Genomic DNA, 13109 nt, shown 5'->3' with positions numbered 1-13109 from the left:
CAGAGAGACTAACGTAGAGCAAATTTGTTATGGACAGCAGACCCCACCAAAAGCTGTAATATCATCTTGGGACTAGTCCAACTCTCCGGAAAAACCGAGCGCTAAACAAGCATTTGGCTAAGTCCTATAACTGCCACGAAAGCCATGGCAAACCACCGAACTGTATTGACCATATCAGACTTTGATACATTCGCTGTGATTGGTTCTGGACATGGGTTAGAAGAGAATCTATTTGCAGTACTTTATGAACTGTACATTGACTTGGAAATGCGTTAACTTGGAAGTTGGAAAGTTCTGTATGATTAGGTTGGTCCGATGTTTCGAAACATGCTGTGTCATTAGTATAACTCGCAAGGAGAGCACCATTTCGGTCTTCTGAGAGTTGGAGATGGCATGTGGCCGTGAACAGCAGTGCATTATCATTCAGATTCTCATTCGTGAACAAGGGGAGATTCTGTAAGCTCCTGGCTTGACTATTCGTATGATCTTGAGGTTTGATACGTCACTCTGACTGAAAATTTGTCTCACTCTTCTCAACGTCCGTCGTCACATCAGAGACTTAGCGAACCTGAAACTTTTTATCAACTGAATAATCGGTTCGAGGCAGAAAATATTCTTCTTATCCAGTCCATCCACCTTTAGGATTTTGACATATCCAACTTTAATATGCTCATAGACAGACTGGTCCGTTTCGGCGCGGACAACGCACTTATGCGGCGGATTCGGAGGAGTGCGCAAGGGTGCTGAGGGTTAATCTGTTAGTCTGTTACACACAGGGGAGAGGAACAAAGGGGTGAGCCCACGGTCGGGCGTTGAAGTCGTATACGCATCTGGATATGATTACTTGTCTGAAAGAGACGCGTCAGACGCGTCGGTTGTTTGTGTCAGTGGTGTTCAGCAACAACAGTGCCTTTTTAACTTGACTCTTTTGACTCTGACAAAACTTGACGCCTAGCATTGACGACGACAGAGCAAAATATTAGGCATGTTCCGCGAGCAAACCACCGTACGTGTTTATAACTACAATGGATCATCACAATGGTTGGTTCTGGCGAATAGGTTGCACCTTATCAGAGGGTTTTCAATGCTAAGAGGTTATATGAAATGATGCGGATATTTTTAATATAATGTATTGCTAAATTGGACGCGCGCGTAATGAATTTCATTCAGCTCGAGCCTAATCTTGCAGGCGGCGGGGACCTCGTGGAGTCTCGTGGAGAACGAGATCTGTGACTTCCCATGAGAGTGCGATCACGATACGCGACTACGGGTCCACGAATATACAGCAAAGCCGGTGGCATACCTCGGGCAGATATGGACCACAATGCACGGCCGCGTGTGTTGGCTTGTTGCGCTGCATGCGCAAACGCCGAGCGCTGGGCAGCCGCTGTGACGAGGAAAAAGTCAAAAGTTCCTGCAAGAAGCGTTCATAAGTGCGCGTGATAGGCTCATGGTCCTGCATATGTCGATATGCCGCCATTTCGGGCGAGTCCGCGCAGGAGGCAGGCTGCATCAACGTCGTGTCTCCGCCGTTGGACTTCAGCGCCGGCGTGTGGGGTCGCGCCGACCGCGTGCGTACCTGCTGCGTACGCCGCGAGCAAGGGGTCGTACTGCGGACGTAAGATGCGGCGTTATCCCGCGGTTCAGCGCTTGCAGGCGGTTCGCGAACCGGACGACAGCTGCCCCAGAAACGCCGTTTCGGGCAAGGCGCACGCCCAACGAGGCGCGGTTCCACGGGACGCGCTGTCGTCGAGGCTAGCGTGGCCAAGCGTGATATTTGGACGGCCGTTGCGCAGATGAAGCCGCAATGAATTAAACCGGTCCCGAAATTCCACACGAGCCGCACGCCCACCGTCTAACTGCAGTAAGCAGCGACTGTGACGAGACTTCACCAAGTCGCAAATAATGCGTTGCTGCAATTCTGACTGCTAAAGACACCCCCCAACCCCCGCGCGCATGCGATGGCCAAGAGCTCCGCTTCACCCGGCGCTTCGGCCGGCTCAAGCAGTCTCCGGCGCCTTTGCTTGCTCCTGGTTCTTGTCGCCATCGTCCTCGTGTCCTCCGTCTCCATCACTACAGACCGCTTGCTCCTCACCGATGGTCGCACCGACGTCGCCGTGACCCTCGACGATGCGTCTCCCACATCGGCTGTCGATAACTACGAGGTCATCGTCGCGCAATACCGGCGCAATGCGGAGCTCCGCGCCAGCGCCAACCCGCTGGCACTGCAGCTCTACTGCACGCACAAAACCGACGTGTACCCTGACCGCGCGAACGTGCTTGTGTCCGTTAGCAACAGGGAGGGTTCCGTCGCGCGCATGATTTTCTCCACGCGCCAGCGGTATCCAAAGTTCAATCCAAACATCCTTCCGTACCCTCGCGGCGAAGCACATCATTACATCGGCTTTGCACGGAAGACTATAAAGAAAGTGCCATGGCACCAGGAGATTGAGTACTGCGATATGCATTGGTCGTATACCAAGGGAGTGCAACGCAAAGTTCTTGTGTGCGTAACGCAGACAATCAAAGATCTCAAGCTGCCTGACAGGAGCACGCCGAAGGGACTGTGTACCGGAAAATACAAGTTCCTGGAATACGCCGGCGGCCATCTCGATCCCCGCGTCTTCTTTTCCCCACTTGGCGAGCCGCTGATGATCGTCAACACGAACGGAAAGCACAACTGTCTGCACCAGTTCATTATCGACCTGCGCGCCGTGATCCCAGACTTGTCGAAAAAAATGAAGATCGAAGACGTTCCCATCCGCTACAAGAAGCTGACGGAGCTCTCCGCGCCCGAGTTCAACGAGATTGAGAAAAATTGGTTCCTGGTATACGACGAGAATAACGTGGGGTATATCCACCAGGACTACACACACCGCAGTATTTCCACGCTCGACCCCCCGAACGAGGCATGGGAGACTATGACCTTCAAAAACATTGCGAATCCATCACCGCCGCTGATAACCTCGCTCATCAAGGCCTTCGACCCAAAGGGAAAATACGCATGCGACCTGCATCAAGGCACCAACTCACTGCGCGTGACACTTTGCGAATTCCCGTGCATTCCGACGATCCACAACACAGTGCTCATCGAGATCGCGCAGCTCAAGTTCAAGAACGTGTACAACATCTACTACCAGCGCTTCGTCGTTATCATGAACACCACCGCGCCGTTCGATATCATCGGACGCACCAATAATATCATGTTCTCCGGTCTCGATGAGAAGACGATGGTTTACACCGTCTCCATGGCGTGGGACCACGCGCACTTTAAGGCACACGAGATCTGGAACGAAGAAAAGTACGGGGGGCGAAAGATCTGGGACGACTTGGACAAACAACTGGATATAGAGGCCTCAGCAAGCCGGGCCGCCAGACAATCAAAGACGAAGCGCACTGAACTGCCCGCAGCAACAACGCCAAACAAGACAAGCGAGAGACAACGGAAACAAGAAGTCAAGGTTCTAGGCAAAGATCAGCAGACGCCGGTAAGCACCGGCAAACCGCGGCAGAATCCCCTAATAACTCCGCACTACCATGGTTGGATCAATGACGTGCTGATGATAAATATTGGTATCAACGATGAGGACTCGGCTGTGCTGCACACTACCGCGCGGGATCTGCTGAACTGCGCGGTCGCCGTGCCGACGGAGGAGAACCGGGAGGCGGAGGCGGACGAATAGCGGAATCTATTTAATAGTCGGTCTGCTTGTATTTTATCGCATTTGGTATACATATGATAAATATATGGTAATGAGATGCCGCTCGGCGCAGAGACGTTCTGGTCGAGTGGTAGCGGAGTGGGGCGGCGAACGTACGTACAATGTCGGCGATTTAGACGTCCCGAGGGCTATTGAGGAACAGGACCGGCATCCCCGCGCAAACAGGGGTTACTCTGCTTCGGCCTTGCTTGTAGCACATTCAACTTGCTACTTGCCGCGAGCGTTGGATTGTAGAGAAAGTTGAAGACGGCGGAGGACGCGCGCTGAGCAGCTTCCGTCTACCTGCTCCGCCGCTCACGAACAAACTTCCCGCTCTTGCCGCACTGCTCCTTCACCCCACACCACCACTACACAATGACTACAACAACCACACCCGCCGCCAAGTCTCCATCGGCATATGTTGAAACGGCCGTCGCTAACATTCCGGACATCCACGCGTCCATCGTGAGCACATTCCGCTCGCACAAAACCCTGCCGATCGACTACCGCCTCGACCAGCTCCGCAAGCTGTACTACGCCATCCTCGACCACAAGCAAGCCCTCTTTGATGCACTCTTCGCGGATCTGCACAAGCCGCAGACCGAGGCATTCTTTGGTGACATAGCACCCACGCTCGCGGATATCGTGTATGTCATGGAGAACCTGAAAGCCTGGGCGAAGCCGCAGGTGCAGTCGAGCAGTGTTGCTGTCGCCGCGATGAACCCCACGATCCGCAGTGATCCACTCGGCACCGTGCTTATCATCTCGCCGTTCAATTATCCTATTCTTCTCTCGATTGGTCCGCTCATCGGCGCGATTGCAGCGGGTAATACGGCGATTGTGAAGGCGTCGGAGCTCTCCCGGGCAACGACCGCGGTACTGGCGGAGATCATCGGATGCCTCGATCCCGCAGCGTACCGCATCATCATCGGCGCGCTACCGCAGGTGCTCGCACTGCAGGAACTCAAGTTTGATCTCATCTTTTACACCGGCTCAGGGCGGGTAGGTCGTCAAGTTGCGCTGAACGCAGCCAAGACGCTTACCCCAGTTATATTGGAGCTCGGCGGGAAGTGTCCCGCGTTTTTGCTTGACGAGAGTAATTTCAAGGTTGGAGTCAAGCGTATCCTCAGCGGACGATTCCAGGGCGCGGGGCAAACTTGCACGTCACCAGATTATGTGCTGCTCAAGCGCGAGCTCGCAGATAAGTTCGTTGCGATGACGAAGGAGGTTTTGAATGAGTTTTTCCCTGTTATGAACGAGAATACGGAGTTTACGCATCTCGTCAATGATGCGGCGTTTGAGCGGGTGTATAGGTTGATTCAGAACACAAGGGGCACGATTATCGCTGGCGGCGCCGACGATTGCGTGCGCGCGGCGAAGTTCATCCCACCGACGGTGATTATGGATGTGAAACCCGACGACTCCAGCATGGCTGAGGAGATATTCGGGCCTGTGCTCCCAGTCATGCTGATCGACACAGTCGACGAAGGAATCGACTACGTGAATACCTACCACGACACCCCACTCGCACTTTACGTATTCTCCAAGGACTCGACGACGCAGCAATACGTGCTCAACTGCACGCGTTCCGGTGGGGTTATGATAAACTCCACAGTGATACACGTCGGCGTTCCTTATGTTCCATTCGGGGGCGTGGGCGAGTCGGGCATGGGAAGCTACCACGGCAAATTCTCATTCGACGCGTTCTCGCACAAGCGCGCCGTGCTATCACAACCAGCATGGACAGACTTCTTCACAAGTGTAAGCCCTTGCACGTTGCTACTCTTGTACACCTCAGCTAACCAACCCCTCCTCATTATTCGCAGTTCCGATACCCACCCGCGACGTCGTTCAAGATGAGGCTGATCGACCAGGCGACGCCGTGGGCGGCGTATTTTCCGCGCACGGGCTCCATTCCATCAACGTTTGTGGGTAAGCTTATGTTTAGGCTAGGGAAGGTGAAGTTTTCGGCGCTGGTTGCTACAACAGCGGCGCTTGTGTTGACGGTGTTTGGCAATAAGGTGAAGCGAAGGTAAGCGCAATGCCGACATAGTAATAATCACACACTGCCAAATAAGTATGCGTCCAGGATATTGCTGTAGAGGTGTAAGTTCGCCTTCGGTGAGCATTTCAGTTGAGTCTTCTTCCGGCGCCATGTACGGACTTTGCGAGGTTGGGAGTTTTTGGTGAGCGCTTTGGGCACCCATCGGCTTGTGCATGTGACAGTGAGAGACTGTCTTCTGGGTTATATGTGGACCGGCAAGGCCGCTCAGTTGAAGGAACTCAAGTGCCTCTTGAAAGTTTAAGGCAGAATCGCAATTCATTCGGTTCTTAGTTTCCCCCAAAGTCACCGCTATTAGTGCTAACGCTTCTGCTGATCCTGTACCGACACTTCCTATTCCCTTAGTCATTAATTTAAAAGTTGGGATTGACGAGAGCTAGTTCAAGTACCAAAACTCAAGGTTCATGACAGGAGAACAGATATTTCCGACGAGATGCATGCTGTACATCCCGATGATCGATATTTTGGTTATCAAAACTGCAATCACTAAAATTTTGAGTAAGTACTTAAGTGTAACAAGGTAAACAAGGTAATTAAGCTCACTAGCGCCGTCCACTACAGTTATGTGCTCACAGCTCATTGCAATATAGAAGTGCCCTCCACTAATTTCGCTAACTGAGTTAGGCAGCAGCTCACTAAAAATCTCTCTCTGATAGTGACAGTTTCTACGTAGAAGGTCAACATATTTCTCGGCAGCAGTAATTATGAATAATAGAGTGTAACTATCACCTCTCACCATGCAAGTGAGCGAGATGTGTGTTAAGCGTTTTGGTTTAGAAGGGATCTGCTACCAAGTCTCCATTCGTCGAGAATTTGAGGTAAGAATTGATTCTGGCTTTCAGTCCATCTGCAGGTTCGGATAACGCGCCAATTCAATAGTTCTCCATTTTTCATTCACTGACCCTGCCGCTTCTTGGCATAGCACCTCATCGGTCATAGTAATCTTACGGGCTAGTGCAGTACTCGTAAAATGCGTCCAGAGTATCGTGTTGACGAGTAATTGCGGAAGAGTGCGTCGGGCACGGCGAAGTTCCTATCCGACAATCGTCACGTGCGGATAAGCAGACCCGAAAGCGGGCAACGCTTTTATAAAACTCTGCGCAAGTTGACCACGCCAGAACCACATCGCTGTTGGACAATGAGCTGGAGGACGACGCAGAAACAGGAGACTATATAGCATTACAGCAGACCGAATGGCAGAGACGACGGCGTACGCACCGCTTTCGCAGGAGTCGAGCGCCACAGACGGTCGGGATAGTGTCCGTGTGGGCCCCCGAACGACGACAACCACTGGCGAAGAAGAGTTTGAGATTGCGGATGACGAGTCGCTAGGTGAAGCCATGGCCGGACTGCCGGGTCACACACGGTCGCGCAAGCTCGGCGTGACGTCTGCTATTTTCCTGATTCTCAACAAGATGATTGGCACCGGCATCTTCTCCACGCCTTCCGGGGTATTTTTGAGCTGTGGCTCGATTGGCGGGAGTTTACTCATGTGGATTCTCGGTGGGTTTTTGTCGTTGACGGGATTGAGCGTGTTTCTTGAGTTTGGACTCGCAATCCCGAAAAGTGGCGGCGAGAAGAACTATCTTGAACGGGTGTACCGCAAGCCGAAATTCTTCATTACGTGCGTGTTCCTCGGGCAGATGATTTTGTTGGGCTTCTCCGCCGGCAACAGTCTCGCGTTCGGGCGGTACGTGCTCTTCGCAGCCGGCGTAGAATTCCCCACCGAGCGCGCGGCGCGAATAGTGGCGGTGTTGTGCATTTCGAGCGTTGTAACGCTGCACGCTTTACATCCCGCGTTTGCGACGAGGATGTTCAACGCGCTAGGCATTTTCAAGGTGATTGTACTCATGAGCGTCGTTGTCACGGGATTTGTCGCACTTTTGGGATGGTTGCCAATTGAGAATCCACATAATTTCGATCATCCGTTTGAGAACGCTGGGTTTGGCGGTGGCACTTTTAATTATGCGACGGCGTTGCTGCGGATCGTGTATTCATACAGGGGATGGGAGAATGCCAACTACGTGAGTGTTTGACGCCTTGTGAGTAAGACGACAGGAACTAACGACAGCAGGTGTTGAGCGAGCTCGAGAACCCGCGGAGGACACTCGCGGTCGCGGCGCCACTCGCGATTATCGGCGTCATGGTGCTGTATGTGCTCGCGGTGGTCGCATACTATGCGGTCATCCCGAAATCTGAGATCGCGCACTCCGGGGTTATCGTCGCTGGTCTCTTCTTCCGCCGCGTGTTCGGCGACAGTGCGGGAGCGAGGGTATTACCATTTTTTGTCGCGCTGTCAAACTTGGGAAATATTCTTGTAGTCTCATTTGCGCACGCACGGGTTAACTACGAGTTCGGTCGCGAGGGAATCTTGCCGTACTCAAGTTTCTTCGCCAAGCTGAATAAGAAGAACGCGCCGGTTTCGGGATTGTTCCTGCACTGGCTGATCACGGTGATCGTGCTTACAATCCCACCCCCCGGTGAGGCGTACGAGTTCATCGTGGACCTGAATACATACCCGTCTGCCTGGATCTCCGCGCTTGTGGCCGGCGGGCTGATCTACCTGCAGTACAGCAAGACCGAGCACTGGAGCTCGCCGTTCCACTCGTTCTTGGTGATCACGGTGATCTACCTTCTTTCGAATCTGTTTCTGATGTACATGCCGCTTGTCAAAGTACCTGGACAGGAAGGTCACCCAGGCTTCAAGATGGCGGGTTTCGGCATGGCGTGCCTTGTCGCGGGAGGTGTGTACTGGGTCGTGTGGAGCAAGATCATGCCACGCTTAGGAGGGTACCGGATCACAGAAGTGCATGTAGTAGACGAAGACGGGAACGAAGCTGTACGATATGTGCGAGAGATGCAGTTGGAGGCGGAACATGGGGATGCGGTTGGTGTGGAGGCGGAGCTATTATAGAGCAGGTCACGTGTGAATAGAGATAAAGTTAGAGTTAGGTCTGTGGGGAAGCCGCGCGGCTGGTGTGATATCAGTGACTGAAACGTGACTAGCTGTGAGTTGTGCCGCGCCAGCACTTCCCCTGAATTTGCATGATAGCGAGGAAGCCGTACAGTGGACGGAGAAGATCAGCAGTGATCAACAGCACTAGAGAGAGAAAGCAACGCGAAGAACAGAGCAGCGAACAGCAGAACTATACAGAAGAGCAACTTGAACATATATCACGCTAACACCGACAATTCGCACTCCGAGCCTCCGCGTCTCCGTCTGCCGGTTTCTTCTCTCCCACGGCCGCCGGTAACCCTTGAACCAACCTCAGTTCTCACCAACCACGCGTCCTGTCTGCCCCTCACGCTACTCCGATATCCACAATTGCCGCTCCGCCGTCACCACGGCTGACATTTTCCCTGCAGATTCGCCCCTTCGCCCCTCTGCCGTCTTTCTGCCAGGTATCGCCGCTGCACAATAGCACAAGCATGGGCCCGGCTGGTCCGACCCGTATTCGACGGCAAGCACTGCTCGCCGCGCTTGGCTGCATCCTCCTGATCTACCTGCTTTTCCACTCCTCCTCCTCGCTACTTGATGCCGCCATGCAGCCCGGCGCGCTGCTCGGCGCGAAGACGCTCTCGGCGGACTCCACTCCGGAGGACATTGCCTTATTCCGGCAGAGCGCAACGCGGCGACTACAGCGCCTGTTCCCATACGACCTCAAATACCAACGAGCGTACCCGCGACATGTGTGGCAGACGTGGAAGTATCGTATGGCGGACATGCGGACAACGCCGAGCTTTAGACGGCGCGCGCAGACGTGGGACGAGTTCGCAAAGGACGGCGAGTTCACGCACGAGGTGCTCGACGATGAGTCCGCAAATGCGATGGTGCGGCAGGTGTACTCTTCAGTTCCCGACGTTGTGGAAGCATACTTCAGCATGCCGGTGCCGATCCTGCGCGCGGACTTCTTTCGGTACCTCATCCTCTTTGCGCGCGGCGGGATCTACTCCGACATGGACACTGTCCCGTTAAAACCCCTTGGTACCTGGCTCGCACGGACAAACACGCCATCGATACGCGATCATTCCGGCAAGGAAGCGCTCGACATCAGCGACGGCGAGGCCGGCGAACTCACAGCCGAGGAGGCGCTCGAGCGACTCGAACGCGCGCTCGACGCGAACACAGGCCTCGCGGTTGGCATCGAGGCCGATCCTGACCGACCGGACTGGCACGACTGGTACGCACGTCGCGTGCAGTTTTGCCAGTGGACCATGGTGGCCAAGCGTGGGCACCCAGTGCTTGCGCGGTTAATAGCGCACATCACGACCGAGACTTTACGGCGGAAGGTCACCTCGACGCTGGCGCTGCCGGACACGAAAGACGCGGGTTCGCAGATCATGGACTGGACTGGCCCGGGAATCTGGACCGATACGATTTTTCAGTACCTTGATGAGCAGCAGCCAGGCACGACATGGAAGTCGCTCACTGGCGCGAAAGTGGCGAGGCAGTTTGGTGATGTGCTCGTGTTGCCGATAACAGCCTTTAGTCCCGGTGTCAACACAATGGGTGCCGGCCAAATCAGCCACCCGCACGCACTTGTACAGCACACTTTCGAGGGATCATGGAAGCCAGAGGACGAGCGCATTCTGTAATTCCTAGCTCAGGTAACTTCGCCAGGACTCTCCGGTCCTATGTACATATCCGCACACAGACGTCGTTGTAATCTACACGGCCATGTAATATAGAAAAATCAGCTATCGTACATTGTCATTCTAGTCGCAAACTATCGTACATTCGTATCCCAATCAAAATCAAGCCAAGCTAGATGCATTTTATATGCACGATATCCGGGTTCTCGTGCCACTCTTCGGCGCTGACCCACATCTTCCGGAATGTGCTCAGTCCTGCGAGAATTGAGCCACCGATCCAAGTCGAGTACTTGCGCTCAGGAGGCGCGTATATCCGAATCTTTGTGTCCCGCGGCGCGCGTGTTTTCATCTCGCTCAACAGCCGGTCGCCGAAACCGCGTATGAGTGTTGAGCCGCCGGAGAGCACGATGTTCGCATAGAGTGGCCGTCGCAAATCGACGTCTACGCGCCCGATACACTCGGCGAGCATGTCGGGGATGCCCGGATATTCGAGGCCGAGAAGCGAGGGGTCGAACAGCACCTCTGGCGCGCGGAAGCGCTCCGCGCCAAGTCGCAGAACGTGACCATCCGGCAACACGTACTCGTCTGATGCCGTCGTCGAAGATACCGCCGGCGCGGAAGCTGACCCCGCAGTCGCAGGAATCCGGCGCTCGTTCTTCCACGCCTCGCGCTCCTCCCGCTTCAGATCCAGCGCGACATAGCACATCCGTTCCTTGATTTGCCGCACGATCTCTCGCTCCGCCGAGGTATGAAACACCACGCCTGCGCTCTTGCGCAGCTGTGCTGCAAGTTCCTCAGTCACGTCCCGTCCGGCAACGTCGATACGCATGATTGCGGTGGAGGCCGCGAAGCCTTCGTACACAGGTACCGCGTGGGACACGCCATCTCCCGCGTCGAGCACCAGGCCCGTCGTCCGTCCGGACGCGTACAGCGCGAGCACTGCCTGCAGCGACACAAACAAGGCGGGAACATTGAAAGTCTCGAAAAAAATCTCGGCCGCACGCCGCCGATTCCCGCGCGGGTTCAGTGGCGCCTCGGTGAGCAGCACGGGGTGCTCTTCTGACTGTACCTTTAGTCCCGAGTCTGAATACACGTAGCTCCACACGCGCTCCATATCAGCCCAATCCGTGACGACGCCATGCGCGACCGGATACCGCAACTTGAGCAATCCGCGGTGCTGCACGGCCGCGGGGCCGATGAACGTGTCGTCCTCTAGCGCGCCCGCCATTACACGCGCGTGCTTCGGCCGGCCCACCAAGTTTGGGAAGAACAGCTGCGGGTGCTCCGCGCCAGCAAAGCCCGCCTTCAGCTCGCCCGTGCCATTGTCGAGCACCAGCGGCTGGTTGGTGAGCACCGTCGGAAGGTCCATGGTGGGGGCGGCGGGGTGAAGGGGGAAGGGAGGAAGGAGTGAGCCGCATCTGAAGAATTGGCGGGGCAGGATCGTTCGTGAGCTTGATGAGTTCGCATCACGGCTTTATCTAGACGCTGCCATTATCGAACGCTGTCCCATATAGCGGAGACACTCAGTAGAACAGAATGTAAGTCAGTGATAAGACTGGGATTGACCACTTCAGCGCTCTAGCTAATAATTACATATGGCAAACATAAGAAGCTGTCCGTCGAAATCGAGCATGACATCTTGAAGCACCTCGACGCATTGAACCTGCTTCAGTGCTCCAAAGTGAATAAGGTATGGACTATCATACTTTCGGATAACTATGTGTGGAACAAAGGCTTTGTCAACGGAGGAGAGGTAACCGATCGTTTCAGTCTTACTGGCAAATATGAATTACTTACAGTGTAAACACAAAAACACAACGCAACATATATTTTGGATCAGCGATGGAGCAAGTCAAAGTATGAGCGCAAGAGTACATAACTGAAATATGTTACGCGGTGTATACATTGCTGTTATCGTCGGATCGCCATTGTCCTGGACAAGGGCGCTTCAATATCAGTTTGAAATGCGGACCAGTAAACAATTACGTACGCTACAATAGATAGGATCGATAATTGAAGGCGAATCTGAGTTTGAGGTGTATTTAGCTTGCAGAATTAGTAGTTCTAGAATGAACAATAAATTATTATCTGCAGTTTTGGAAGGTTTGATCATGCGACCACACAGTCGATGGGTGACGGACGCGAACTTGGGAATGCAGTCATATATGACTTGGATACTAAGATTGACGGCAAAGAATTTGATCTATATTGTCCGTTCTTCATCATCAGCCATCTTGGGTTGCTTCGGCTTAGCCTAATGGAGAAAAATGAACAACTCCGCAAGTGGCAGGGTCGGAATCCAATTTATGGCTTGGTGGCATTCATTAGTCTTGTAAGAGCAATCATCACCTGTGTTGGACAGCATATTCTGTTGTGAAATACGGACGACGGTACAGGACATCAGATTTTGAAATATCAGGTAATGAGTATGAAATCTTCCTCTACATATACAGCTTCGCAACAAAGGTATGCTGGTCATGCTTTGTACCTAATACGACTCGGAAGGTTGTTTGTCTAAATTGTTATGTGAACATCTGGATAACTCACTTGGTTAGAATCGGTTAATTCAAAAGCTAATCTGACGATCTGGCCTTGATTACCAGAGTGTCAGAGCATATGTACAATAAAATCTGTTGAGGCGCAAATAAATGTGCTGTAGGACTGCAAGGTACGACGTAATTACCTTCTCCCAGCGGCCAGATCCATCCCTCCACGCCTGTTCTCACCTTGCGGGAGAAGACAGCCACGGGCCC

At 53.6% G+C, this 13109-nt stretch overlaps 5 protein-coding genes across 5 annotated transcripts; 4 read left to right on the top strand and 1 right to left on the bottom strand.

Annotated features, from left to right (window-relative positions):
• Nucleotides 1-1880: 1880 nt before the first annotated feature.
• V1518DRAFT_83285 (uncharacterized protein) lies at nt 1881-4033 on the top strand. Its single transcript, XM_066906686.1, has one exon. It carries the CDS (start codon nt 1962-1964, stop codon nt 3681-3683), a length of 1722 nt encoding a protein of 573 aa, XP_066757800.1. The 5' UTR covers nt 1881-1961; the 3' UTR covers nt 3684-4033.
• Nucleotides 4034-4076: 43 nt separating this feature from the next.
• Nucleotides 4077-5737, top strand: V1518DRAFT_428927 (NAD-aldehyde dehydrogenase; the record flags this gene model as incomplete). The annotated part of the gene is made up of 2 exons (XM_066906109.1): nt 4077-5462; nt 5528-5737. 2 exons carry the CDS (start codon nt 4077-4079, stop codon nt 5735-5737), a joined length of 1596 nt encoding a protein of 531 aa, XP_066757799.1.
• A 1366-nt stretch (nt 5738-7103) lies between these two features.
• On the top strand, nt 7104-8677 carry V1518DRAFT_376827 (amino acid/polyamine transporter I; the record flags this gene model as incomplete). The annotated part of the gene is made up of 2 exons (XM_066901559.1): nt 7104-7787; nt 7838-8677. The coding sequence occupies 2 exons, from the start codon at nt 7104-7106 to the stop codon at nt 8675-8677; spliced, it is 1524 nt and encodes a 507-aa protein (XP_066757798.1).
• Nucleotides 8678-8847: 170 nt separating this feature from the next.
• V1518DRAFT_420899 (nucleotide-diphospho-sugar transferase) lies at nt 8848-10499 on the top strand. The gene has a single exon (XM_066905099.1). The coding sequence runs from the start codon at nt 9193-9195 to the stop codon at nt 10357-10359; it is 1167 nt and encodes a 388-aa protein (XP_066757797.1). The 5' UTR covers nt 8848-9192; the 3' UTR covers nt 10360-10499.
• On the bottom strand, nt 10452-11889 carry V1518DRAFT_420898 (actin family). The gene has a single exon (XM_066905098.1). The coding sequence runs from the start codon at nt 11723-11725 to the stop codon at nt 10529-10531; it is 1197 nt and encodes a 398-aa protein (XP_066757796.1). The 5' UTR covers nt 11726-11889; the 3' UTR covers nt 10452-10528.
• Nucleotides 11890-13109: the final 1220 nt, after the last annotated feature.

This window comes from Limtongia smithiae (genome assembly GCF_038497785.1).
Source record: "Limtongia smithiae strain NRRL Y-17922 unplaced genomic scaffold V1518scaffold_11, whole genome shotgun sequence".
Classification (NCBI taxonomy): domain Eukaryota; kingdom Fungi; phylum Ascomycota; class Lipomycetes; order Lipomycetales; family Lipomycetaceae; genus Limtongia; species Limtongia smithiae.
The sequence above is the reverse complement of the archived record's forward strand: the minus strand, read 5'-3'. Positions and strand labels throughout refer to the sequence as shown.